The sequence below is a fragment of the Fundulus heteroclitus genome, chromosome 19, assembly GCF_011125445.2.
Source record: "Fundulus heteroclitus isolate FHET01 chromosome 19, MU-UCD_Fhet_4.1, whole genome shotgun sequence".
In the NCBI taxonomy this organism is placed as follows: Eukaryota; Metazoa; Chordata; class Actinopteri; order Cyprinodontiformes; family Fundulidae; genus Fundulus; species Fundulus heteroclitus.
In genome coordinates this window covers 30,668,342-30,692,679 of record NC_046379.1, presented here as the reverse complement: position 1 = coordinate 30,692,679, position 24,338 = coordinate 30,668,342, and the positions used below count along the sequence as shown (strand labels likewise).

The 24,338-nt window shown below is 43.1% G+C and overlaps 1 protein-coding gene across 5 annotated transcripts in view; it reads left to right on the top strand.

The window, feature by feature from the left end:
- The window catches only part of mapkbp1 (mitogen-activated protein kinase binding protein 1), a 52,450-nt gene extending 31,932 nt beyond the window's left edge, over positions 1-20,518 (top strand). For 2 of the 5 annotated variants that reach the window (XM_036151178.1, XM_036151175.1), the window contains 21 exons: positions 6-214; positions 301-392; positions 2,112-2,237; positions 3,634-3,704; positions 4,155-4,276; positions 5,029-5,104; positions 5,173-5,284; positions 5,449-5,512; positions 6,741-6,869; positions 7,278-7,378; positions 8,106-8,143; positions 9,238-9,378; positions 9,467-9,589; positions 11,206-11,330; positions 12,183-12,310; positions 12,425-12,598; positions 12,964-13,045; positions 15,293-15,684; positions 15,770-16,474; positions 18,395-18,480; positions 19,490-20,518. In XM_036151178.1, coding sequence (XP_036007071.1) covers positions 6-214; positions 301-392; positions 2,112-2,237; positions 3,634-3,704; positions 4,155-4,276; positions 5,029-5,104; positions 5,173-5,284; positions 5,449-5,512; positions 6,741-6,869; positions 7,278-7,378; positions 8,106-8,143; positions 9,238-9,378; positions 9,467-9,589; positions 11,206-11,330; positions 12,183-12,310; positions 12,425-12,598; positions 12,964-13,045; positions 15,293-15,684; positions 15,770-16,474; positions 18,395-18,480; positions 19,490-19,729 — 3,336 coding nt within the window. In that variant the 3' untranslated portion in view covers positions 19,730-20,518. Of the gene's footprint in view, positions 1-5; positions 215-300; positions 393-2,111; positions 2,238-3,633; positions 3,705-4,154; positions 4,277-5,028; positions 5,105-5,172; positions 5,285-5,448; positions 5,513-6,740; positions 6,870-7,277; positions 7,379-8,105; positions 8,144-9,237; positions 9,379-9,466; positions 9,590-11,205; positions 11,331-12,182; positions 12,311-12,424; positions 12,599-12,963; positions 13,046-15,292; positions 15,685-15,769; positions 16,564-18,394; positions 18,481-19,489 lie in introns of all 5 variants that reach the window. The other 3 variants (XR_004933463.1, XM_036151176.1, XM_036151177.1) reach the window with 3 other exon arrangements.
- Positions 20,519-24,338: the final 3,820 nt, after the last annotated feature.

The following is a 24,338-nucleotide window of genomic DNA, read 5'->3' as shown; positions in this document are numbered from 1 at the left end:
CTCAGGACCTGCAACAGGTCCTCTATGTGGACAACAATATCAGCAGCCTGCTGGACATGGACAGCATCAACGTTGCCTGCGCCAACTCAGAGAAGACGGGGCCCACTGTGTCGGAGGCACAGCAGATGGAGCAGAACAGAATGGGCATCAGAACTCTGAGAGTCAGTCCGAGTGGAAAACACCTCGCCTCTGGAGACCGCATGGGTGTCCTCAGGTAAGAGCATCTAACAGAGCTCAGGGGCTTGTGTCAGCCTGTGGATGCTTGGGTTGATGTGTGTACGGGACCTTTGTGTGTCCTAGGATCCATGATCTGGAAAGCATGGAGGAGATCCTGAACGTTCAAGCTCACGACTCAGAGATCCTCTGCCTGGAGTTCTCTAAACCAGATACCGGTGAGAATCTCTCAAACACACTGGGAGGATGTTCAGCATGTTGTCACAGTGTTAGACATGATATTATATGGAATTCTTATTTGGTAGATAAACACACAGTAGTGCATGATTGTGTAGTGGAAGGAAAACTGACTATTAAACTGACTATTTTCAAGTTGATTTCTGAATACCGTTCTGCTCTTCAGTTGCTGATGTGTTGCTGGACATGGTTTAGCCACTCTGGGTGTTGCTTGTGTAACATTTTCACACCAGTGTTTAACTAGAACATAGCATTTTATCAGAATATGCCGTATTTAGATTACCTTGATTGTCATCACTGATCTAGTATCTAACTGTGTGTTTTGCCACTGCCATGCCTGAATGTCCCCATTGTGGGACAATAAAGGTATTTCTTATCTTACGTGGAGATGCAGTCAGCTCTTTTGAAGCACGTTTCCCTGCAGTTGGAGCGGCGGGTCTTTTTGGAATGTCTCTACCAGCTTTGCACATCTAGAAGCATCTAGAGAGACATTTTTTCCATTCTTCTTATCAAACTAGATCAAGCTCAGTCCGATTGGATGGAGAGCCTCTGTAAACACACCAGTGTTCAAGTCTTGTCATAAACTCTCATCTGGCTTTCAGTCCTGGCTGTGATTGGACCACTCTGACACATAATTATGCTGTGATTTAAACCATCCCATTGTATCCCTGGCTGTATGTTCAGGGTGGTCGTCCTGCTGGAAGGTGAATCTCCACCCGTCTCAGGTCTTCTGCTGCCTCTAACAGGGTTTCTTCCAGGGTTTCCTGTGTCTAGCTCCCTCCACTATCCCACAGCTTCCCTGTCCCTGTTGAAGGAAAACCAGCCCCACAGCATGATTCTCCCACCATCATGTTTTTTAATGGCGGGTGGTGTGTTCTGGTTGAGGAGCACCTCATCAGAGCACCTTCCTCCACATGAGCTGTGGATCTCTGCAGCTCCTCTCCGCTGCTTCTGTTTTTAGATTATTTCTAAAAAAAATTTGAAAAACATTTTTCCTTTTTGCTTCCCCTTTACAATCCAGTGCTACTTTGTGCTGGTCCTTCACATAAAATCCCAACAATAATACATTACTTTGCTAAAATATGCCAAAGATCTGGGGTGTGAATAGTTTTGTGAGGGACTATAACAGCAGCTCGGTCATGTGACATCATGGATTTCTGTTGAAGCTATAAAACGTTGAATCTTTGGTTATCATATCATCAGATTCTCACTCTAGGCCTTCCATCCATCAGATGAATCTCCTATAAAACTAGAATAATAGACCAAATTAACACAAAGTTCCCCATCCTCTCGTCTTATGCTGACGCTTTACATCAACAGAGTGCATTAGACAGTTTACCAATCAAACATGACTGGAGTTCTGCTGATGTAATCGTTACGTTAGCTGTATAATATTTTCTAGCAAATAATTAATGAAATGAATGACACAAATCTGAACTCAATAAAATATCAACTTGTAACATGATAACATCTAATAAACACTGAAGAAGATCCACACTGAATGATGCTGTTGTGTCAGGCTAAAATCTGCGCTATAGAAAAAGGTGAAATCAGAAATGAGACATTTGTTTACATTCACTGTAACAAAGGGAGAAGGCTCAAGTATTCAGAAAGGTCAGGCTCTGGCCTTCAAAATAAAAGCAGATGACTTAGTAAACAGAAATGATTTGATTGTATCTGTTCTCCTGTCTTTCTTCCAGGTCTCCAGTTGTTAGCCACGGCCAGCCGGGACCGTCTGATCCATGTTCTGGATGCAGCCAGAGAGTACAGCCTGGTTCAGACTCTGGACGAACACTCGTCCTCCATCACTGCCCTCAGATTTGCTGGTCAGTTGCTCTGAAGTCTGGCTAGGCATGGCCTGGTGATCGGTATTAAGACAAACTATGGTTTTAAAAAATTACGCTGCTTTTCTCACACTTAGTGCTGCGCACTGCCATTCAGCTGGCTTACAGAATATAATGATCAGACAGACAGAGAACCTGATATTCAAGCCAAACACCGTGTTATGCTTTAAAAGGTTCATTAAAATGAACAGACAAACCTCTTGGTGCAGGCAGGCTTTCAAATGATCTGAGTGAGGAGCCACAGGTGGAGCCGCTCACATAGATGAGCAGAACAGAGCAGAGGGGGGCCCGCCGCCAGCCCACCAAATAAACAACAGGCCAGAATCATGACAGAAGGCTCAAAACACGGACATATTCAGCTGTCTGGAAAGATTTCCACATGATAAAGAACAAAGAATCCAACTACAGGAAGGCTCCCCTCACTCTGATGTGAATGAAATAACTGCAGGCTGGCTACCTGAGCAGATAGTAATGAACCTAATGTTAGCATTTTCTACATGTGTTACTTTCTAAGGAGCAGAACAGAGCACGGGTCATATTCTTCACAATAACTGGCTTTCTGTACTGTCTAGAAACCAGGGCTGGACGATATTGAGAAAATGGAAATCATATTGATCGATTTTGATAATTATCAACAAATTCAAAATATTTATTTTAAGCGCAGCCGTGGCCATTTTATGCTGTTGCTTAGCAACCTATTTTTAGATACAGAACACACAAACAGTGAATTCAAACTTTTATTCAACCAACTTTTTACCAAAACTGCAACTTTTTAAAAAAGAATAAAAGAAAGCGTGCTCTCTGAGGTCTTTGAAGGAGGCGGGGCTTGGTTCCTGGGTCTGGGTTTGTGATTGGTTGGGAGGGTGTAACGACTGTAATATTAACCTACATGACCAGAATACAAAAGGAAGGAAACTTTTATTCTATTGAACTTTTTATTTACCCTTTTTTCTATCGATCGATATATATATGGTTATTAAGTTATCGTCCAGCTCTACTACAAACGTCTGGAACTTGATGTCAGTGTTTTCCCTCCCTCTCCCCTTTCTGTCATGCCCTCTGTTGTCTTTCCTCTGTTCATCCCTCATAATCTTTGCTTCCATCACGTCCTTCTTTTCCTTTTCCTTTCTTCTTTGTGTCCTACAGTAAAGTCACTTTGCTGTTTTTCTTTCTTTCCATCCCTCGTTGTTTCCTTCCTCCTGCTTTTTGTCCACTGTAGAAGTTTTGACCACCACCCTGAGAAAGTTGAAGCTGTGACATTCCTGCTCAGGGTTATCACACCGTTAGAATGCGTCCCTGGCTCATGCCTGCCTCTGATCCGTGGGAACCTCTGCAGCTTGCTGTGGATTTTAACCTCTCTTCTGCATTCTTCCATCAGCCCATGAGGGGAAGGTGTGGATGATCAGCTGCGGAGCCGACAAGAGCGTCTACTTTCGTACTGCTCAACAGGTAAGGGCAGCATTCGGTAACGAGGAAGAATCATTAAATGTTGGAAAATAGAAACCTGAGAAGAAAAGCACGCAGAAGAAGGTTGTAAAATAAAAGTCCAAATCTCAGCTGCACTGCAAAAACAGAACTAGAAATAAGTAAAATGTCCTTAAAATTAGAGTATCTGTCCTTGATTTGAGCAGGTAAATAAGATGATTTGCCAATGGAATAAGATTTTTGCACTTAAAATAGGAACAATTCATCTCCATCATCTTATTTCAAGTGCAGGATGTCTAATTATCTTATTTTAGGGGTGAAAATGCTCATTCCATTGGCAGATAATCATATTTACTTGCTTAAATCAAGGATAAATATACTAACTTAAAGAACATTTGACTTATTTTTAGATCCGTTTTTGCAGTGTGGACCGTCAGATCTGTGGCGTTGAGATAGTTTTTCTTCCCTACACAGATGGGCGAGGGTTTGGAGTTCACGCGGACGCATCACGTCGTCAGGAAGACCACTCTGTACGACATGGATGTGGAACCGACCCGGAAGTACGCAGCGGTGGGCTGTCAGGACCGTAAAATCAGGTAGATCCCTACTCTGTGGCCTGGCTGATGAGCCTTGAACTGAGACGTACGTGTGATGTTTCAGCATCCACACAGAGCAGACATCACCAAGATATGTATTTTTTCTTATCAAACCTTTATTTGTAAAGACAGCCTCGATTAAGACAAGAGTTCTCATTTATAATACAGACCCGTCTTGTAGAAGGGATGAAAAACTAGACCAAAAAAAAGAAGATTTTTAATATGTGCTATACATACATTAAAACATTTAATTACATTACCTTTAATTACCGGAATTTTAATTTTAATTACCGAAAACCAATCATCATCAAAATAATCTGTTTTCTAACTAAAGAAAAAAATTAGGACACCCTATCCCCTGATATCTAACATGATTGTTTGTTATTCCATGATGGATTGGGTTGAAAATATATTTCAGTTTATTTGACATTTTTTAGTTTTTTTTGTTGTTGTTGTAAAGAACATTGAAACAACTTTAGTTGTGAATTGGCCTTTTATCAATAAACTGAACTGAATTAAAATTGATCTTCAAATAAGTGTTGGTGTAGAGTTGGAATCGTTTCAGGAAATGAACACAAAACAATGTGAGAAACAGCAGCTATCAGTCTTTAAATCATTCCAGCATGTTTCAGGTTTTCAGTGTGTGGATTTAATCTGCAGGTTTGATGATGATGATGATGATGATGATGATGATGATGATGATGATGATGATGATGATGATGATGAGCTTTCTCTGTTTCATCTGTTTGCAGAATCTTTAACATCGGGGATGCTAAACAGAAAAAGGTGTATAAAGGTTCTCAGGGCGAGGATGGGACCGTTATTAAGGTAATCAGCGGCTAGTTGCCATGGTGACAGGTTAAAGGAGCACGTCGTCAATTTCCCTTCTTCTTCAGGTGCAGATCGACCCGTCTGGACTCTATATCGCCACGTCTTCTTCAGACAAGAATGTCTCCATATATGACTTCTTCTCTGGAGAATGTGTGGCCACCATGTTTGGACACTCAGGTCGGTGGGATATTTCTGAACCCTTCTTCCTATTTTCTCTGCAGTGTGTTTCAGTAATGCATGTATTGTGTTTATATCACACCATTGAATACATGATGGAGTCTTGTAAAACCCGAGCAAAGATGTGTCGGCTGCAGTAAGTCTGGTTGCTGTCTGTGTTTCAGAGATCGTAACAGGGCTGAAGTTCAGCACTGACTGCAAACATCTGATCACCGTGTCAGGAGACAGGTACGTCTCACACAGTCCAAGAGCTCAACACATCAACATCAAAGTACTTTACTCACATTGTTCTTGACAGAGCAACACCAGCTACTGCAGAACTTGGTAGCAGAACGAAAAAATGATGCATAGTTTTCCACTCATGTACACATGCAAATCTTTTAAAGTGTGGTATGTGTGTCTATGTAGTCCACTTTACTCTGATACCTCTGATTTCCCCACTGTGGGACAATAAAGGTATTTCTGTTCCACTCTGAATTAAATCTAGTGTGACCAGCTGCCTTCAGAGTGTATGTGTGTGATCTAATCAGGTTCTAACTGCAGAGGTTCTGTTTCTGGCCCCAGAGGTTCTTTAGAGAACATTAGGGAACAACCAGCTTCATGAAGACCAAGAAACCCAGCTGACAGGTCAAGGAAAAAGTTCTGGTTCAGTGTAAAGCAGGCTCAGGTTCTATAGGTGTCCCAAGCTTTGAACATCTCCCAGAGCTCTGATCAATCCATCACCTGAACATGGAGAAGATGGAGCACCTGCAGACCTACCAAGACATGGACGTCCACCTGGACTGAAAGGTTGGACAAGGAGGTTGATCTAAGGCCCATGGTAACTGTGGAGGAGCTGGAGGGATCCACAGCTCAGGTGGGAAGACCTGTCCTAAGGACAGCTATGGGTTGTGTACTCCACAAACCTGGCCATTAGGGAAGACTTAATAGTCATTGTTAGAAGAAAACCAGAAGAAGTCCTGTGTGTTTGCCACGGGCCTGTAGCAGACACAGCAAACATGTTCTCTGAACACAGGAGACCAAATGTGGGTGTGGTGGCCTAGTCGTTAGAAAGCCGGATGTTTGTATCCTGAAGAGGCCCCAAAGGTTGGCGGTTTAAATCTCAGTCTGTTTCTCTGGGTCCCTGAGCCAGACCCTTGACCACGGACTGCTGAGGCTGAGCAGCAGCCAGTGTGGCAGCACACCATTGCCTGGAGGATGGGTTAACGCAGACAAGTTTCCCTGCTGTGGGACAGTAAAGGGAAATATTTATTTAGATTTTAGGGGTATAAGTATTGATATTAAGGTTGTGAAAAGTAGTGAAAATCTGCAGATGTGTACGGTGTATCAATAGTTTAGCATGCTGCTGTATAATATGAGCAGAACAGCACTGGGCCAAGCCTTACTGATGTGTCTCTACCTTTACATCTACCATCAAAGTCTGCAGTGACCAGTTTGTGTGTGTTTGGTTGTGTAGCTGCATCTTTGTGTGGCGTCTGAGTCCGGAGTTGACCATCAGGATGAGGCAGCGACTCGCTGACCTCCGACCTCCCAGCGCCATTCCAAACTCCCACGGTGCATCTGAGCAGAAGGCTGTGAAGCCCGGGTAAGTCGGCACCTGTTCTGATGAGATGATTTCAACTTTTTAAACGAACCTGCTGAGAAATTCTGACGGTTGAAAAATGAAGTAAGAATCGACCAAAATATAGGACGTCTAATCAAGTTTTTCTTCATTTACAATCACGTACAAAGATAAGTTAGTGAATGTCTTCAATGGGAACTTTTTTTAGAAAAAGACGCTGACTGTGCACTGCAACAGATTCAGAGATTTAATGTCCGGATTCTAACTCCTTAGCAAGATGTCAGATGATCTCCTGAAACCTTTTCTGGAGCAGGTCTCTCTTTGCATTGGGTTTAGAATTCAAATCTGATCTGCACACGTGTAGCGCTTACCAAACAAATGACCGCTCAGCAAAATGCAGTAAATTGAACATATTTCATCCCGTCTGAGCAGCAGAGCCACGCCCAGTCCTTGTGTGGTCAACCTGTCATCTGACAGCGATGCAGAGGAAGAAGAGGGAGGGATCAGCACAGACAGCCCGGAGGAGGTCACAGGTCAGTCACTACTGTTACCTTCAGGCTGCCGGTGTTCTGTCAGATAGCCATACGCTGTCAGGAAAGCACACATGCAGTCAGTACGCATGCCCGCGCATGCGCATTAAGAAGTCTGACCGTCAGTGGAGTTGTCAGTTCAGCATACGCAACAAGTTATGACGAAAATAAGTCATTAAATTGTTTATAATATGACATAATATGATAACTACATAAATATACATGCGTTGTCATGGTTTAAAAGTGTATTTAAAGCAGGTCTGGCTGCAGCTGCAGTCAATTACAACACAGGCCCGTGTAAAACTCATTAACCTACTTAACCGCTAAGTCAGGATGCCATATAACTGTTAATAACAAAGTGTATGATGATCTACATCATGATTTTATGTTACTGATCAAATAAAATCATATGGTAATGACAACGTATACATGTCTGAGCTAAGCGTATGACTATCTGACAACGTATGGCTATCTGACAGAACACCGTCACAGAAAACCTAATATCTGCTGATGATGGAGCAGAGCTGACTTCAACTTTCCGTTTAGTATGCTTGTTCCAAAAGATAAAGCCGACCAAGGCGCCATGTTTACTGTCTGTGAACCAATAAAATGTGTCAGTTCATGAGAGAGAAGGCCATCAGTACCGCCCGGTTTTCATGTGGCAGAACCTTTAACCTTATAAGGTGGAAACAAGCTTTTTATGTGCATGTGTTCTTTTTTCCCCCTTTAGAAGTGTCCAATGAGATGAACAGCAGAGAGAGCAGGAACGTAAGTGATTTTCTTCATCTCGCCTCACATCTTTAGTTGCGTCAAATAAAAGGAGAAACGTACACCACTGAACTGAAAGAAGCTGCATAAAACAGTGACTCAGCCTACAGAGCAACTAAACCTAGACTATTTTTCACAGTAACCTTTAGGCATGTCCAGGAATTAGACCAGCAACCTGCCAGAGATTTCTGGCTGATCTCTGTCCTCTGGTTTTGATCTGATCTTGGATCCGCTGATTTAAGCCGATTTCTCTATAAGAGCTGTGATAAAAGAGCAGCTTTTAAAATAATCTGGCAGCCTTCCTGCTGTGAGCAGTCAGTGACTATTTAATTCAGGAGCAGAGGCAACATCACACAATGTGGGAGAGAGCATTTACTGTAAAACATGCTTTTAATAATTTAAAAAAAACAATTGATTTGAAAGTGGCTTTAGTATCTTATATTAGCTATTAGCACAGTTAGTGCAGCTAGGATTACAAAGACAGGAGTCTGTATTCTTAGAGATTGTAGATCCGTACCACTGAGCTTTCCTAAAGGTTGGTTAACACTTCCAGATCCAGCATGATAGGCTGAAAGCTAAAAAACATTAAAAAGAGCATCTTTGCTTTTCATCATTCAACCTTTCTGTTATCTGCTGGAGGTCTCGTCCTCTCTTGTCATTTAGCAGTCTGAATAAGCAGCCAAAATGTCTCATAGAAAATATTAATATTCTGACACCTCAGTGATATCGGACATAGCTAGTGTTGAGTCTTCTCTCAGTAACAGCATCATTACTAAAGATTGTTGTCAGCATGAACCTTTATTTATTGAAATGTTGCATTCATCTAGTTAAAAAATTATAATTTTTTTGCTGCTGGTCAGGGCTGATAACGCTGAAAATCAGTTCAACAGCCGATTTTTCAGTGCATCTCCTTGTAATGACAACTAGAGCTGTGTTAAATCGATTCTCATATTAATCCCTAAAGATTTATTCATTTAATCAAAGATCATTTTTTAAAAATGCATTTTCCACTGTGAACTTAAATTTGTGAGTCGGCATTTCCGCTCACATTTAATTGTGACACTCTTTCAACTCCACCTGTCCTGGCTTATCAGGAGACCTCCGAGGCTCGACTCCCTCGTCGACGATGGTCAAGGAGGACGGCGAGCGCCGGTGATGCCCTGACGGTGAAGTCCATGTTAGACCTGCGGCTGCTGGACTCATACTGCCTGGAAACTGGAGAGGAGCAGGAGGATGTAAGGCATACACCACATGGCTGAAGGCTGCATATTCCAGACACACTCCTTAAATCGTGACATGACTTTCTACATTTTGTCCACTCTGGAGAAGCCATGGGCCCACATTGATACCTCATGTAGCCTGAGGAGGAGGCAGGATGTAGAGCCGGTGATTCATCGGAACAGTGAACTGCAGAGTACAATTAGTCTTCAAGTTCCCTCTGTGATGGTAAGAAGCTTTTTGTGATTCATCACTTGACTTAAAAGCTTTTTAGCCTAGCTTAATCCTGTTTGACATTACCTGTGCTGGGATCTGTAACAGTGTAAAAAAATCTATAAATGGATATTAGAAAACACAAATAAAATGAGCAAAGTCGATGTATGGTGGGGGTTTCCTTTGTTGTGACAAATCATCCTGGTGGTCAATCTTATCTTCTACTGCTGAGAGCCTGAAAAACAAGGCCTGTTAGCTTTGAGGAATTCTCTCTGCAGAGCTATGAGCAGTGACGTCTCTGGCATGATAAGTTAAGACGGGCACAAAAACTCAACACCTATTAGCAGCAACACATGTTTCTGTGATGCATACAACCTGACCTCGATCAATGTTAAATTAAAAAGATAAATTAGCAGAAACAAACATTTATAATTCATTTATATAAGCTTAATGTCATTTAATTTGTATGCATAAAATTATAAATAAAGGCTCACTGATATTGTTCATTCATTGAACAGAAAAGATTCCCACCGATCCTTTAATGAGCCAGCAAGGCTAATCAACACTAGATGTTCACACACCATCCAGCAGAACGTAAATGTAACGTGTGCAATTCCAGCATTTTGATTGGACGATCCGAGCTTGGGGCTGTAGGATTTGTGCCCCACAGCTGTCTACTGAGAGCGTGTTGGCCATGCACACTGTGATTTCAGAGGGTCAGTATTTAAACAAACATTGGATATCATGGATCTTAAGAGGATTTAGCCTACTGAGCTTGTCAGTATTCAGACTTAGATATATAGACACAGATATTTATAACAGAGTTTTATTGGTAACAGAATCAGTCATTTTAACAATATTACTCTATGAAGAACGATCATGTTCCACTGATTATTGTGAACATAGAGCTCCACAGGTGGGGCGAGGCCCCACTGGATGCAGAGACACCACACGATATGAGGATGAGATACTGCAACCAGCAGCAGTCCTATCACTGCAGGATTACACATTCTCACCCCCACAGAGAGGGGTTCATCACAGCAGAATGTGGGAGTGAAAGGGATGAAATGCCCAATCTGCACTGCAATACTTCAGTTAGCCTAAGCATAAGCTCCCCCCCCCCCACCTCTTTCTGTATGAATGTCTCAAACAGAAAGAGAAAAGCAAACCAGGTGCTTATGTAAAACTACTTTCTATTAGTAGGTGGGGTCCACACACAATGCCCACCCAGACTCTAAAACCAGTATGGTGTCTCAGATCACCTCCACATGTGGCCCCTTGTGATTATTTCATGGGGAACGGATGCTAATGACAATCGTGAATTGGGTTGAAGATGTGAGTCATGTTGTGTTTATTAGCTGTCATGGAGCTAATGTAGAGAACGTGCATCTTCAGTAGCCTGGCTACTGACATTACTTGGTAAAATCTGGACCATAAATAATGTGTTTTTTAGTGTAAGAGTATTGAATGAAAGGACTAGTCTGTCTGAGCCACTAAGGCCTTTACTCTGGTGTTTCCCAGTATATACTAAAATGGAATGCGCTGTCCAAGTGAAATAATCTCAGGTCACCTGGAGAGAGTCATCAATCTGCAGATTTTAGAGATGATATTTTGTGTTTCTCTCCATCCAGGGAGATGAAGAAGTGAAGACCAATCAGAGGCCAGACTTCATTCTGCTGTCCCGTCAGAGCCTAAACGGAGAGGATCCGGTTCTATTTCCTGACACATGCGAGGATAGAACGAGCCTGGTGGGAAGGTATCACAGTTCATGGTTCCTACACAGGCCTGCAGAAGTATTTAGACTTTTTTTATATGTGACCACGTTACAGTGACATGTAGTACGGAGCAAAGGTTTTAGGCAAAACGCAGTGAATGAACAGAAGAGAGATGTAAACCAAATCAATACACCCTTTTCCTTCAAGACAGCATCAGTTCTTCTGCTCACACTTTTAGACAGAACCCGGCTGGTAGGTTGTTCCAAACATCCTGGAGAACCAACTGTAGATCTTCTGCGTGTGTGACCGTGACACATTATGGAAAAAAATAAAGCATACATATAAAGGCTGATCTTGGCAATCCCCAATTTATTATAGTGGAGATATAGAACCTGTGTACATATTGTTTGGCTATTGTTTGTTAAAATTGTTGTCTTTGCACATTTATCAAGTATACACTGGATATTCAGACATTTCTAAAAAACAGAACATGTTAACATTTTCCTGTAGACTGCACGTATTGATTGAGCAGAAAGCTTTAGATCAGTAATGTGACCAGGCAGAGGGATAAATATTATGCCTAGTGTCGTCATCTGCAGAGGTTGATGTAGTTTGTGTTGTTCCAGAGCATGCAGAATATTTGTTAGTTTTTCTCTTACATCTGTGGACTAGTTGTATAAAACGCCCCATTGCATTAACACACCAACCACCTATCCACCGCTGTGCTGTTTGGGGGGGGAGGAGGGGCAACTTCACTCAGATTGTGCTTTCTTAGTGCATCTCTGGAAAAGGCAGCTGGTCTCCAGCATCACTCACAGCGCTGCCTAAAGTCAGGCGCAGCACCTTTTACCTGCTGAGTAAGTACGTCTTCTAAACACCTCCGCACCTGTCAGTGACTTCCAGGTGAAGGAGGCGTGTCCCTCTGCTGCACACAGGCGGCAGGACAAACCCAGCCCGGACAGCGGCTGCTCCCTCAGATTCGGCTCCACCCTGTCCAGTCCAGAGAGACCAGCTGCAGATGGTACGAAAAGGGACCAGTGGGACCGGGGGGGGCGGGGGGGGACCGGGTGGGACCATTCGCTGTGCCTGCGTGATCCATCGTCCTCCTTTCATCTTCTGTCGTTGGTCTCATCAGATACAGAGCCTACGGAAGGGAACTCCTCAGACCTGGAGATGGAGGAGGAGGAGGAGGAAGAGGAAAGACATGGATGCGGGGAAGACAAGACGCCTAAGGTGGTCCCTCAGACTCCAGACCAGGAGGCTTTCCTGAAGGAGCACTTTGTTACCCTGGCGCAGCTGTCTGAGTCAGGTACAGCATGTTCTGGTGACACGCTGGAACCCGGGTCCATCAGAGCGTGTTCACTAATTAGCTTTTTGGTTCTGATAAATCAGCTCAGATGTTAGCAAAACGTTTCATTGTCAGATGCAATATGATGTTAGAGTCCGTTTTCAAACTGGAGAAACACAACCTGGGTCTGACCACGGAGTTCTGGCTCATCCGCATGACGCCGCTCGCTCTCCCGTCGTTTCCTTTCACACGTTGTTGACTTTAGCCGCTTTAGTGAGGTCCTCCTGTTGTTCTGTCTGCTGCTGCATTTCATACAAAAGATGTTGCTTCCAACAGCGTACAGAAATCTCCCCGATGGGTCACAGCAGGCGTGTTTGTGTTAACAGGTGATCCGAGCAGAACGCATCACGGCTCCAGTGAGAATCTCAGCATCTCGTCGAGGTTCCTCTCCCAGAACTCATTTGGAAGGTAAAACATCAAACTGACCCTGATAATCCACACAAAAAAACACTCAGACTTACAGATCACACCCCCTAAACTATACAGCCACAGCCTTCAGAGCATTTTCCATGCAGAAGTGGAGGGAATAGGTTACATGGCCTTCAGATTGTTGTAGCATGGCGTGTATTTGGATTCATTCCCTTTAGTCTGTCTCCTCCATCTAAACTCCAGCAACCAGAAATCATCTCCATCATCTTATTTCAAGTGCCGTATATTTAATTATCTCATTTTAGGGGTAAAAATACTGATTCCATCGGCAGATCATCTTATTTACCTGCTCAAAAAAAAAAGGAACAAATACACTCGTTTCAAGGAAATCTGACTTACTTTAAGTTCCCTTTTTGCAGTGAAGATATGACAATAAAGTCAAGGAAGTGGAAAGATTAAAGGGGGGAGAGAACCGGTTCAAGGGGACACAGGCAAAGAAAATCAGAGCTAACAGCAATGATGAGCAAACTCTAAGAAGTTTCAAGTTATCTTAAGATTTGGGACAAGAATGCCATCAGGAAACAATTACTGAGACATAAATCTGGCTAAGGAGCTACAAGATGGCCACCTAGTGTGAGTGCAAGTCATCTTCAGTAGTTTTATTACTACAAAACTACTGAAGATGCAACAAAGTGGACAAAATGAGTCATTTGAGAAGTGCCACTTAGATGAAAATGGAGCTAATTTTAGAGGTTCAAGGAGGAGAAAGGAGAGATACTGAGAGCGTGATGTTGGAGTTTGGCAGGATGTTCTTCTAAGAAATTATTCTTTGTAATATCTGAACTACAGCATGAGAGATTTATATTCCAGAAGCAATAACATGCTAAAACTGTGAAAGATTCAGTCATACTGTGCAAACGTGGCAAAGCAGGAGAAGGTGTGCTAGATGTAGATGATGAAGAGGACCAGCCTAAATATCTCATCAGCAGTGTTCAAGAGAGGAACTACAGCAGCTCTGCGTACAGAGTAAGATCTCCTACGCTGAGGGGAAGACCATGAATCAGAGAGATGGAGATAATGCATGAAATCAGACTTCTAAAGGATTGTGAGAGAGGAATAATAGACTCAACATGGTTGATTTGGAAGTACTTGTCACTTTCTTAGCAGGAGCAGAAAGCGCTACAATGGAAGTCAAAGCCAGAACACAAAGAATTCATTCATTCATTCATCCAGGTTGCCATCATTTATCAGAGTCAGAATTCATCTGAGGGTGCAGATGAGCTAGGAGCAGTCATGGCTTGAATATGGATTACATAAGTGGTTTCAGTAATAGATTAGAATGCAGGGTTTTTACTGGCCTGTGGAGACAGAGGGGAGAAATATGTAGATAATTTCCATAATCAACCAGAGATGATAGAGACCAAAGGTAGGTTTCTGTTTCAGTGAGGTGTTGCAGGACGAGAGGAACACGAGCTAATCGGCATCTTTTCTAAAAATAAGATGCATCATTTAGAGAAATAAGTAGAGGAACTGATCTAGAATATGTAGTAATACAGTTAATGACAAATTAAGTTCAATGGACAAGTAAGAGAAATAATAGGAAGGTCAAAGTACCGTGGCTCTAAATGGGACTTTTTAAAAAAAAAAGATTTGTGAAAGAATAGTTCACCAGTTAGATTTACATGATGATATAAAGTGCTTTCAAAAGAATTTGGTATGAATCTCATATCTGATTAATTCCAATAAACAAAGACAATCTAATAAGGAAAGTAGTATAGATAAAGATAAAGCTTTAGGAGGAAAACTCACAATTTTCAGAATTTAATTAAATATAGAATAACACTGGCAAACGTTTGGACAACGAGAAAGAGAAAGTTGGAGGAGAGTTTGTGGTCCTGTATGTAGATTCCACCAGCTGGAGGCGTCTGGAAATGATCAAATATATGCAAGGAGTCAGGAGAGAATGGCAATGCCATGTTTTACCCAAGGAACCAAGAATCACAGAGGGAGGAAAAATCTAACATGGCAGCCAGAAGCTTGATCTGATCAATAGCTGTAATAAGTTTCAGGGTGTAGTTTGACTCTTTGACATGGAATGAATAAATCTAAAAGATGGAATCAGGAATCTTTCTTGTCATTATGTCTTACCATAATGACATTTTTGATGAGAAACCTCATCAGAATGCACACAGATACCACACAGACACCACCTTTTAAGCACAAAATGAAAGAGATATTATACACAAGGCTTTCTGTATGTTGAAACCTCTTTTGTGTCCTCCTCAGTCGGGCTGACTGTCCTCCAGTGTGGACCAACCATGGAGGTGTAGGAGAGGAGAAGGCCGGACCACTGCTCTCTGAAGTCCAGCCCCTGATGGATGGGAACCAAAGCCAGACACGAGAAAGACAGGAGTCATTGGCCAATGACAAGGCCTCAAAGACTGATCAGGACCAATCACAGCTTCCTCATGCCCAGAATCAGAGTGGGCTCCAGGGGGAGAGAACAGGGACCACCAACTTACCCAGCCTCCATTCCAAGATCTCAGCGCAGAAGGAAAAAGTCCAAACCTCAGTGGAGCCCAGGAGGAACCAAGACCTGGAGGTCACTTTAGCTTCCTGCCGCCTGAGCCCTGGACTGAAGAAGGCTCAGTCAGTCCACAGCCTGCTGATTGGCTCAGGTAACATTCACGCCCACCAGCAGTAACCCACCCTCAGACTCTGTTACTCTAAAGCTAATGCCTATTTGTTTGCTTGCTTCATCAGGAGACTCTTCAGATTCTCAGCAAGTCTTTTGTCCATCCAAAGAGGACCACCACCCTCAGCGTCCCACCACTCTTCCCTCGTCCCCTAGAAAGCCCCTGTCCACAGCACAATGCCTTCCAAAGCCCAGCGCCATCTCCCCACGGTCCCCCCAGCAGGAGAGTGCCCCAGCCACACCGAGGAAGTCCTCCTCATCCTCGTTGACTACATCAGCGCCACGTTCCTACATGAACCCCACCGCCAGCTTCATGGCCAAGATGTCCCGCTCCGTCTCCATCGGCGACAACCTCCACATCTCTGAACCCGCTGAGGATCCAACGGTGGCGCCCCCCTCACCAGCGCCTCAGATCAAAGACACCACGCTCCCCCCTGTTCCTGTGCCGCACTCCAACGCCTCTCTGGCCACGCCCCTACATGCTGCCATCGCCCCCGTTGTTATCTCTTCCTCCACCTCGTTGTCCCTGTCCGCGGGTAGCTACGGTAACCGGCCAGCGCCTGCATCTCGGATTCTTCAGGCTCGTGTCCCTGGCAGTAGCTGTCCACTTCCAGACAAGCTCTCCCTGGACTCCTTCTCCCCTTCCTCCAAGGCGACCGGCTCCTCCTCAGAACAGTCCTCCCTGGTCTCTGTCTCTGCTGTCATTCCACCCCGACAAGGGGAGGAGCCTCTGACTCGTGCAGGTACCAGTGGAGACATCTTAGATGATCCAGGTTTGGGCTTCCTTCTCATCCTCTCTTTCTTCATCACTTCATCCTGTCATGTCTCTGGCTCCGTCCCTTCTCCTCTCCCTCTGCAACGGGTGAGATGTGTCTCCTGTCGGCGATTTAGTGTTTTCCTTGCTGTTTCTCCTTATTTTCTTCTTTTCTGCTGCTTCCGTCCTAACGCTTGTATGAAAGCATGTTTCTATAGACAACATATAGTCATGTGAGAATATTGGGGCATCTTCTGGCAGCCTGTGTGTGTTTTCTTTACATATTTAGACATAGCTATGTCCTGTTTGAACGTGAAAGAGATTCAAAGATGTACCTAAGGCCTTTGGATTGAGTAGAACGAAGGTTGTAGCAGCTTATGAGTCTGGTAAGGGATTCAAAGAAGTCTCAAAACAATTGGAAATCATTCCACTGCGTGGAAAATAGTCTAGAGGTGGAAAGTAGTGTTGCACCGATAGCAATACCAGTATCGGACAGGGCCCCGATCCAGCACTAAAATGGTGGTATCAGTATCGGCGAGTACCAACAAATAGGCACCGATACCATTTTGATGTTTGTATGTCATTTGAACGCTGCCTTCTCTTTCCTGACTAGTATTATACATGTTATAGAAGTTCATGGAAGTTGTACTATTTTGGGATTTGAGAGCCAAAACTCAGGGTTTAAAAGAGATTATTCAATTATTAATGTCATTTTACTGTCTTACTGTTGCACTACTATTATACATGTTATAATTTCATGAATGTTGCACTATTTTGGCCTTTGAGAGCCAAAAAATTATTCAACTATTGTCACCCATTCCAGGTAGGCAATAAAAAGTTCTTGTACCCTAAGTAGTATGCAGTTCTTCATATATACACACACACATCAATTTTAAACAGATGGTATCGGTATCGGCCGATACTGCACAGCCAGGTATAGGGTATCGGGGCCAAAAAATGGCATTGGCGCAACACTAGTGGAAAGTAGTTAAAACAACTGCCACCATGCTTTGGTCTGGCTGTTAAAGCAAGTCCACCCTGAAAGCAGACCGCAAGATGACAGAAGAAGTCTTCAAAGCCTTCAAAGGTCTTTATTGGACCTACAGCAGGTTCTTCATGCTGTTCTGACAGTTCCTCTCTGTACAACCAGAAGGGCACTGCACACGTTTGGGTTTGATGGGAGGGGACAAAGGAGGAAGCCTTTGCTCTCTAAGCAAAACATGAAGGTCAGGCTGAGGTTGGCCAGACAGAATGCAGACAAAGACCGGAACATCTGGATTAATATTCTTTGGACAAATTCATCGAAAACTGAGTTATTAGGAAATCATAGTTGAGATACACACAGCATTCTGGGAATATAACCTCCTACCAGCTGTGAAGCATGGAGGTGCAAGTGCCGTGGTTTGGGGATCCTTTGCTGCAGCAGGATCTGGCCAGCTCACCATCAGGGAATCCACCCTGAATTCTGCTGTGTGACAGAATGTGAGACCATCTGTAGAAAAATGAAGGCTGAAGCAGAACTGGACCCTGCAACGAACAATAATAAATCAACCTAGGACCGGCTGAGTTAGGAAGTGGAAAGTCCTGGGCCTAATTAAAGCCCAGATTGGTCTGAATGCGATGCTGTGGGGTGACTTAAAATGGACTGAACATGAAAGAATGCCCTAGAACATCTCACGGGTCCTAGAAGCACTGACGTTATTTCTGCTAGTTATAGCATTAGGGGTGACACTAGTTGTAGAGGGTAGGGTGTTCTAACCTTTTCCTTGGAAAATCTGTTTAGGTTTTGTTAAATTAGTAATAGTTTTTGGTCTGTTACTTCATTTAAATCACGAAATAAATGAAATAAACAAGACTTCATTGTGTAAAGCTTGACTGTAGTTGTTGCTCTTTGTGTATTTATCGAAGGTGAACTAAGCTGCTGCTGCTCTTGTTGCAGATGAGCCGGTCAGTCTGGAGACATGCAAGGCTCTGACCAGCGAGCTGCAGCGATGCTTTAAGAGGGCGACCCGTCTGTACAGGAAGGTACGATCATATGTTGACGATCCTCTGCTGTGTACTTAGCTCTGCCGGTTCAGGAGTAGATGACTGTGAAGCTACCTTAGAAAACGCTGAACGTTTAACAGCCTCTACCAAAGAACATTTATAGTTGTAGTTATAGGAATCCATTTCACTTTGTTAGCGATGCACCACTCAATGTTTTGGGCCAGTTCTGATCCCTGGTTGAGTTTTGACCTGACTCTGAGTTTAGGTGATTTCTCTTTTAAGTGAAATATATATAAGACAATATAAGACCAGATTTAAAACCTACCTTTCCCTGGCCATCTTGAACAGTCATTAATTCTTTATATTTTGAGTGGCAGTGATGTCACATTGTTCAAGTGAGAGAGTGTTGCTGTAAAACAGGTTTAACTGGTGTAGTAAATCAGTATCTTTGTGGCAGCACACCTGTATCCCAGAATTGGATCACTAGCAGGACTCTGTAGAACCTGAGTGAGATCCTTCAGCCCTTTTTATTCAGGTGTGTTGGACTTGGACACATTAAAAAGTTGCATGACACCGGCCCTCTTGGACCGAGTTTAACACCACTGTCTTACAGCAAGACATAAATAATAGCAAACTGACATTTTAAACCATGTTCTTGACCTAGCAATCAGCACAACTAGTGTTACTAAAACATTACTCCTGCCGAATGGGCGTTGCCAGTCTCTAGCGCTGTCATTTTGAGGGTCGGAGGCTGATAAGTTTGGGAACCCCTTGTTTAGCCGATTCTGATTTCTCCTTAAGAACTATGGTGATTTAACAAGATTTATACCTGTATGATTCAATGAAAGAGGTTAGGAGCAGCAAAAGAAGGAAAGAGAGCATCTTTGCTGTGATCCATTCAACCTTGGTGCTGAAAGTCTTGCTCTCTCTCACCCTCCGGCAGCCTGAATGAACTGCAGAAACATCCTATGTTTAAAATCAAATCTATGTTAGATGGTCTTTGGCTTAGTCTTCGGCCAGGTTAACATTCAGACTGTTCTCCTTGCAGGTAAGCGGCTCCTCCTCCGATGACCGCTCCCCCGGCCAGTGTCAGATGTCTCTCCTTTTATCAGAGGCCTTTCAGGCCATGAGGGCAGAGCTGGACTCTCTGCCGCGCGGCACACCCAGCATGCAGGGATTGGAGGGTGGGCTGGGAGGAGTGGGGGAGGTGAAGACGGCGGCTTTACTTGAGGAGTACTCGCTGCTGCTCCTGCAGGCTGTCCACAGGAAGATCAACACGCCCACCTGAGCTCCAAATGCGGACCTGCTCTTCATCAGAGCCTGATTCTGCAGAGGAGGCCTCTTAAACCCTCTGCAGATTAAACTTTTGCTATTTTCTTCCTTTTTGAATTTCTATTCTCTCTGGTTTGACACTGGGGAACTGCTAAATGAATGGAACTTTTCTCATCATGTGGGTCACCTGCTCGTTCATCCAGCGCTCTTTTTCTGAAACATGCAGTGTTTTTTTTTTTTTGTCACACAGAAAGCACAGCGGGGGCAATGTGGGGCTCAGTTTTTGCACTCGATTACACGTTGACCGGGGGGGGAAGGGAATCTCAAGAACTCACGCTGGTTTGTGAATGACAACTCTACCTCCTGATCTACAGCGGCCCCCAGAATCAATATCAAACTATGTGTTGGAAGCATTTTAGGTCATTCAGTCAGATGTTCCTTGTTACAAGGACCCTGATGGTTGCTTACTGTAATGAGGAAGAGAGGAAAACCAACGATCAAAGAGCAATACTTTGTAAATGTAAATGTTCCTGCATCTGCATCCGAGGAATTCAGCATGATTCCTGTTTGCCTGAATAACACTTTGTATTTATTGTGCTGATGAGCTGTTACACTACTGAACACGGACTCTGACTCAAACTGACAGTCCTGATCTGGGCCTTAGCGCACCTTCGGTCACCTTTTATTGCAGACACTACGGGGCTCTTCTGGATTCCATTTGGAAACCTTTGATCACAGAGACGTCAGAGTCCTGTTTCCAGTTGTTTTTTTGTCACATTTAATAAAGGTTTTACATTTTCTCTGATCTTTCTCTTTACTGTTAGCTCTCATCCTACACCCAAACACACAGCGCCTTCAGAAAGTGATTACTCACTTTTTTCACATTGTGTTAGATTACACACTCATTCTAAAACAAGTTCAGTTTTCTTTCAAATAAATCTGTACAAAACGTCAAAGTGAAAACATGTTTTCAGAAATGTAATAAAAGGCAGACGTTAAGTCACATAAGTATTCACACCCTTTGCTATGGCTCCATTGCTATCTGATTTCCTCTGATCATCTTAAAAGATGTTTCTGCAACTTGATTCAAATCCACATGTGTCAATTTCAGTTGACTCAGCATGATCTGTGTGTATAAGGTCTCTCAGGTGACGGAGCATATCAGAGCAGAAGCCTAGCAATAAAGTCATAGACCTCTGTAGACCTCCAATACCTCCCACCTCTGGGGATGGATTCATATAAATTAGGCAGCCAATCTCCAATATTCAGTTAGAAGAAGCGTGAACAACAAGGTCCCTCCGTAGATCCACCCAGCCACACCAAGTAATCGGAGAAGAAAGGCTTTGGATGGACAGCTGGCAAAAAGCTGTTGATCAGTGTTCATTTCCGGAGACACAACCATCTAGAGGTTCCTTCTTGCAGGGCGTTCTATGAACCAGGCAGGCCAGATGGAAGCCAGTCCTCACCCAAAGGCACATGATAGCCCTCAAGTTTGAACTTGAATATGATTGAACGTCTCCAGAAAGACCTAAAAATGTTTGTCTACCAGCGGTTACCCATCAGAGCTGACTGAGCCTGAGAGGATCTGCAGAGCAGAATGGGAGAAAATACCCAATAGAGACATGGACACATTCATCTCCAGTGATATTTGAGTGAAGTTCTTTACAGAAATGCTAGCTCTCATTTAAATTGGTTGGTTGCCTTGCATCCACTATTTTTTAAACATGGTCCTTAACTTTTACATAAAGTTTTGGTTGGGCACCTTCAGAAGCTTCATGTTATTCTGGTTTATCCATTCCAAACAGGTTCTGCTCTGTGCCTGGGAACATTGTGCTGCTGGAATACAAAGGTGCCTCATAGTTTTACTATGATTCAAATTGTTACCAATAAATAAAGGAAATTAGTTAGGATGTCGAGGAATGGAAACCACCGAGGCCCAAGATGATTTCTTCCATGAAGAAATGGAACGTAAAGTGAGGTAACATCAACACCTTGAAGTTTGATCTAAATTAGCAGCTTTCCACATAGAGAAGCCAAGTGTTCTGGAGAAATGTTGAATGGTCAGGAGAAGCAAAGGCTGCGCTGTTTGGCCACAAAAACAAGTATTCTTAGAGGAGTCAAGGTGACGCATTAAACCTAAGAACACTCAACCATCTGTTCAGCATGGGGTTGGATGGCTACAAAAAGCATTTGTTTGAAGTTCCCCTCGCTAAAGGACATTTATTCAGATATTGTACACTATGTATAGCCCTGGTTTAGATAAGAGTGAATACATAATAAATCTAACCTTGTGCATTTTGTTACTGTTTTTATGAGTTCAAATGTATAGTACGATACAGATACACCATTAAAGGCCTGAAATTAAAGTGACATTCATGCTGATAATTAGTAAACCGGCACTGTATGCATGCACGCCTCTTCATAACATCTTTATTCACATATGATGATTAGTCATAACAGAAATGACAAAACCTCAAGATTAAAACAATACAGGTGCTGGTCATATAATTAGAATATCACGAAGAAGTAATTTTTTTTTTTTTTTCAGAAATTCCACTCAAAAAGTGAAACCTGTATATTATTTTCATTCATTACATACAGACAGAAATCCATCCATTCATTTTCTAACACGTCTATCCCTTGTGGGGTCGTGAGGGGTGCTGGTGCCTATCTCCAGCTGTCAATAGGTGAGAGGAGGAGTACACCCTGGACAGGTTGCCAGTCCATCGCACCGAGATATATTTCAAGTATTTATTTCTTTTAATTTTGATGATTACAACAACTAATGAAAACCCCAAATCCAGTAGCTCAGAAAATCAGAATATTTCTTAAGATCAACACAAAAACAGATTTCCAGAAATGTTGGCCAACTGAAAAGTAGGAGTATGTACAGCACTCAATACTTAGTTGGGGCTCCTTTTCTCTGGATTACTGCAGCAGTGCAGCGTGGCATGGAGTCAACCAGTCTGTGGCACTGCTCAGGTGTTATGAGAGCCCAGGTGGCTCTGATGGTGGCCTTCAGCTCTTCTGGCGTATCAGATCTTCCTCTTCACAATACCCCATAGATTTTATATTGGGTTAAGGTGAGTTTGCTGGCCAATTAAGAACAGGGATATCATGGTCCTTAAACCAGATACTGGTGGCTTTGGCACTGGGTGCAGGTGCCAAGTCCTGTTGGAAAATGAAATCTGCTTCTCCATAAAGTTGGTCAGCAACAGGGAGCATGCAGTGCTCTAAAACCTCCCGGTAGACAGCTGCATTGACCCTGGAGCTCAGAAAACCCAGTGGACCAACACCAGCAGATGACATGGCTCCCCAAACCATCAGTGACTGTGGAAACTTTCCACTGGACCTCAACAACAGGGATTCTCTGCCTCTCCTCTCTTCCTCCAGACTCCTTGATTTCCAAAGGAAATGTAGAACTTGCTTTCATCAGAGAACGTAACTTTGGACCACTCAGCAGCAGTCCAGTCCTTTTTGTCTTTAGTCCAGGCGAGACGCTTCTGTCTCTTGTTCCAGAGAGGCTTGCCACCAGGAATGCGACAGCTGAAAGCATGTCTGGCATACGTCTGGGTGGTGGTTCTGGAAGCTCTGACTCCAGCTGCAGTCCACTCTGTGAACCTCCTCCACATTTCTGAACGGCTTTTGTTTCACAGTCCTCTCCAGGGTGCGGTCATCCCTGTTGCTTGTACACTTTTTCTACCACATCTTTTCCTTCCCTTCGCCTCTCTGTTAATGTGCTTGGACACAGAGCTCTGTGAACAGCCAGCCTCTTTACTGATGACCTCCTTGTAGAAGATGTCAGTGGTCGTCTTCTGGACAACTGTCAAGTCAGCAGTCTCCCCCATGATGGGTCACCTACAGAACTAGACTGAGACCATTTAAAGGCCTCTGCAGGAGTTTAGAGTTAACTAGCTAATTAGTGTGGTACCAGGAGTCTTCAATATTGGACCATTTCACAGTATTCTAATTTTCTGAGATGAATTTGGGGTTTTCATTAGTGGTCAGTTATCAAATTTAAAAGAGATAAAAAAAACTTGTAATATTTCAGTCTGTGTGTAATGAATGCATATAACAATATACAAGTTTCACTTTTTTAAATGGAATTATTGAAAAAAAATCTACTAGAAATCTTCATTGTAGTTTTTATCTCCAGATCTACTGGCAGACTATAAGAGTTCTTCCTTCTGGAGCTGCTGGTGTTTTTTTTTTTAACACAGTCCAAAGGCTTTAACCATTTTGAAGTTGATCTGCTTTGTTAGGTGTTTATGTTCTGGCTTTCTTAAAGAACCAGTGACTTACTGTGGCCCTCAGTGTCGTTTCCCCTGTGAACATCCTGTGTCTTTGTGAAATTAATAGCGAGTCAATGATAAATGTGGCGAGGCAAATTTATTTGTATAGCACATTACAATAACAAGAGAATTCAAAGATATTGACATGATGAAAACATAAGAAAAGGAAACATCCAAAAAGTACATTGCAGTGACATAATGAAATACATTTTGACTACAGACTGAAATTAAGGATGTTTCAGTAATTAAGATAGACCAATAAAACACAACTCTAAATTAATTGGGTTTTAACCTTGATTTAAGAGAACTCAGGCTTTCATAATTTTTGCAGTT